Raw genomic sequence first — 4,044 nt, 5'->3', positions numbered from 1 at the left:
AGCGGCCATCCAATGGCGGTAGGGGATCGCCGCCTTCACAGCGGCCATCCAATGGCGGTAGGGGATCGCCGCCTTCACAGCGGCCATCCAATGGCTGTAGGGGATCGCCGCCTTCACAGAAGTTTGCCGTGGAGCCAGAGGTGAACATGGCGTCCTCTAAGGATGCAGAGATTGCAGGTTGTGGACCGGCTGCACACGAGTAGGTATCTGCCATACTTGCTCATTGTGGCAGAAATCCAGATTATTACAGATACAATGGGGAATCTTATAATGGGGATACCTGTTCAGTGATTTGCACTGACTTTGTATTGTGTCTATAGGACAAGGCGTGAGGGGAAATCTCCCTAAGGAGCCACAGACAGTAAAACAACCATTCCTTACTTTTTATACATCAAAAAGTTACCTCTTACAGATACACAAGTATGGGAAATATAATAATAATGCACAACAATTACCAGCCATGCAGATGGCACAGTTCGTACTATGAAATAATATATCTAATATTGGAGACATGGAGTGCACATAAAACTAGAAAACAAACCAGCTTTTACCATCATTGCTGCACGCCCCGCGCTTTTCCCAATTCTTCAGCTCCTCAAAGCCCTCCGCTCCTGTTTGCTCGCGTTACTCTGGTAACCAGGTTTCTAAGGAAGTATTCTGTGCCTTCCCGCCCACCGTCCTCCACGTGACCTTACACGAAACACAGCCATGTACACCTATGCAAAATCTGTCGCCGCTACACGGAGAGCGGCCATGTTGTTGGTTCCTTGCTAATATTATTTTGGTCGAGAAATCACAGCGCCGCAAAATACAGACACCGATATTTAACCACTTTTTTATTGACTATTATGTCCATAATTTGTTCTTATGAAACGTATGAGGCTGCTTTATAAAATGTGGGCTGATTAAACTATTACCATTAGCGCAAAAATGTACTGCTTTGTAATAGCGCCACCCAGAGGCGACATACCTGTGTCAAGTTCTGCTGTTGTCATGGCAGCTTATGGCCTGGCTTCCTAAAGGCCCATTTACACCTGTACATTGCATGTCTACATAACATGCAATGTTGCACAATTTTGTATGCATTGCAATAAAAGTCCATGCATTTAGAATACACTACAAGGCACCTATGATGCTGCACACCAAATTGTTTTTAACACGACACGCAGATTGATTACACCTATGCATTACTAATGCACATAAATATTATTATTATTGTTATTATTATTAATAATAATAAACAGGATATATATAGCGCCAACATATTATGCAGCGCTGTACATTAAATAAGAATGTGTTCTTTTAGTATGTTGGGTGAATGTCAATGCAGCACACCTCAGTATACCTGTTGTCATGCGTAACTAATGGACAGTAGTATTTAGGTTTTACAGTTCAGTAATTTAAAGAGCCCATTATCCTTACTGTAGTCACCTTGCAGAGGTGCTGCTAGAATCTTCAGCATCTAATGCTTCTGTGCCAAATGCCTGCATCTCTCCTTATTGTGGCGTATTCTCCTGATCACTATGCCAGCATGTTTTGCAGCACTGATAGAACACAGGGCTGCCACCTTGCTGGTGTTCAGGCTACTAAACATTTGACTTGTTGCTAGTGTCATTATTAGAAAAAATATAAGGACGGCATTTATTCCAGAAAAAGTGGCAACCCTTGATACACCAGTGATGAAGTGGCAAGAATGGGCATACAAGCATCTGACACATCTGGAAGATTGATGGTTGGATTCTGAAGATTCTAGCTGCACCTGTAACTCTGCAAGAATGTGAATTCAGTAAATACAGAAAGATCGGTGCCAGGGGGACAGCACAGGTTCATTTTAAAGCAAAACTCTGCTTGTCCTAATTTTTAGGGCCCCCCACCTGCAAAATAAATAAAAAATAACACACACACACCAATGCTGTTCCAAGCCTCTTCCTTTGTTAATTTCCATTCATTTATTTTGGACTGTCATTTAACCCACTACCTGTGATCCCATCAATCCAAAACACCCCCTTGGGTTCACAGTACTACAGGACTGAACAGCCCTTACATATGTTTGCAGGAATGCCCCCTCTAAAAGGAACAACTGCAACAACAACAACAAAAAAAAAAAATAATAAAAATAATAATAGTTAGGACTCACAATGTCACAGGACTGGCTAAAAGACTGCAGTGGAAAAGGTTGCTTTTCCTTGTTAAAAAGATTTGGGAGGTTGCAGATGGATATTGGTAGTGCAGATAGCTATAGTACAAAAACTATTTACTATTTTCCTGCCTCTGTTATATAGTAAGGTTAGTATATTTGGAAGTATATTATATAGCGGACACTCTTGTAGGTTTAACTGCTATGAATAACAGAAGGAAATCTAGTGATGTTATAATTCCATAAATTCTCCCTACACCTGGAAATATTTATACCGGTAACACTACAGCTTCATAGGTTTGCTGCTTTACTGTGCGGAAACTTAATTACTGTGCAGGAGGTTAGTACAAAGGCAGCTTAGCATCTGTTCCACATTCTTCTCTGACACTTCACATTTGGTGGGTTGGAGAAATCTTACACTTGGATAAAATGTTTAACACAGCAAGTAAACCTGTTTCATCTCTCAGTCACTATTACCCATGGATTTATTCCTTCAGCTTTAAATTATTACATTGGATTATTTTATATTCCCTGGTTGGTGCTAACACAGTGCATTCTTTATGTCCTTCAAAAGAAAAAGTCAATACAAATATAAAAATGTGGCCGTTTTAATAGATTCAATTTGGCAAATTTACTTTGTGCTGTAGAGTTCTCCTTGTATATTTTTATATATTTATATAATAATGCAGCACAATCATGAGGCAAGCCAAGCAGCTGTCCTGAGACTTAATATCAACAGGGACCAGTGTGGAACCTGCACACTTTTTCACTCCAACCCTTCCCTTTGAAACTTATTGGAACATTCTGTAACATAATGGGCCTGATCTATTAAAAAATAGGGTGATCCAGAAAACCTGGAATAATTTCCTTGCTAGCAAACGTTTTGAATCCTGGATCAGATCCATACCAGGTTTGCTGGTAAACTGATGAAAGTGTATTTCTTCAGCCTTGGAGGGCTTTATTAAATCAGGACCATTGGTATAGACATATAACTGATTTCACTAGGAGTTTCTGTGACTTTGGAGCAAGGCAGAGCTGATCTACCATCCTCTTGGGTGCCAAAATTGATTGATTATTTTCTGATAACAGCAAACAGTTTAGTAATTTAGTAACGGATCTATTTGCTGAAGAGGTACAGCAGGTACCTTTTACCTGATCCAACTTACTATATAGAATACAAATATAAAAAAAAAAAATAAATAAAAACAATAATCCTCCCATGATACACTTTCCAAGTCCCAACAGGTAAAGATGCTTGGATGCCATTTACACTAAAATGGTTCTGATGTTGTCAGCATGCAATTGGCATTATCTTTTGGCAATGTTGTTCTGGTGATTTAATGTAATAAAGAAATGACAGAAATGTTACATTTTGTACCAAACAGCCTTTGTTAAATAAATTGTGTGGTAGTAGTAAAATATAGCAGTGAAATAGTTCAAATATTTTTTTCTATTTTCCCAATTTTCTCCTAATTCTTTAATAATGAAAAAATAAATGCATTTCATCTTGCTACAAAATTAAAGCTTCCATGTTCAGAAAACAGACATATAACATGTTGGGATAGATAACAGAAGTATTTGTCAAGAAACTGAAATATCCTCAAAATGCAGAAAATTTTCTGGTACAGAAAAAGAATAGAAAGGCCAACAGACTACCACAGAACTGTGCAAGTTAGATACAGTGAGCCTGATTTATTAAAGCCTTCCAGGACTAGAGAAGATAGATTATCATAGGAGAACCTGGATGATCCCACAAACCTGGAATGGATCTTGTGTAGGCTCAAAACATTTGCCAACTAATAGCAAATTATTTTCACCTGTTTCAGGTTTGCTGGATTACCCAGGTTCTCCCGTGATAGTCTATTATCACCAGTCCTGGAAAGCTTTAACCCCCTAACCGCTAAGCC

The 4,044-nt window shown here is 39.0% G+C and overlaps 1 protein-coding gene across 3 annotated transcripts in view; it reads right to left on the bottom strand.

Annotated features, from left to right (window-relative positions):
• Positions 1–4,044, bottom strand: part of MNS1 (meiosis specific nuclear structural 1) — a 22,010-nt gene that overhangs the window by 15,170 nt on the left and 2,796 nt on the right. Inside the window, exon 1 of one of the 3 annotated variants that reach the window (XM_072402340.1) lies at positions 552–665. The exons of the other annotated variants lie outside the window; for them this stretch is intronic. Coding sequence (XP_072258441.1) covers positions 552–557 — 6 coding nt within the window. The 5' untranslated portion in view covers positions 558–665. Of the gene's footprint in view, positions 1–551; positions 666–4,044 lie in introns of those variants that run through there. 3 annotated transcript variants of the gene reach the window in all.

This window comes from Pyxicephalus adspersus, chromosome 2, assembly GCF_032062135.1.
Source record: "Pyxicephalus adspersus chromosome 2, UCB_Pads_2.0, whole genome shotgun sequence".
NCBI lineage: Eukaryota > Metazoa > Chordata > Amphibia > Anura > Pyxicephalidae > Pyxicephalus > Pyxicephalus adspersus.
The sequence above is the reverse complement of the archived record's forward strand: the minus strand, read 5'-3'. Positions and strand labels throughout refer to the sequence as shown.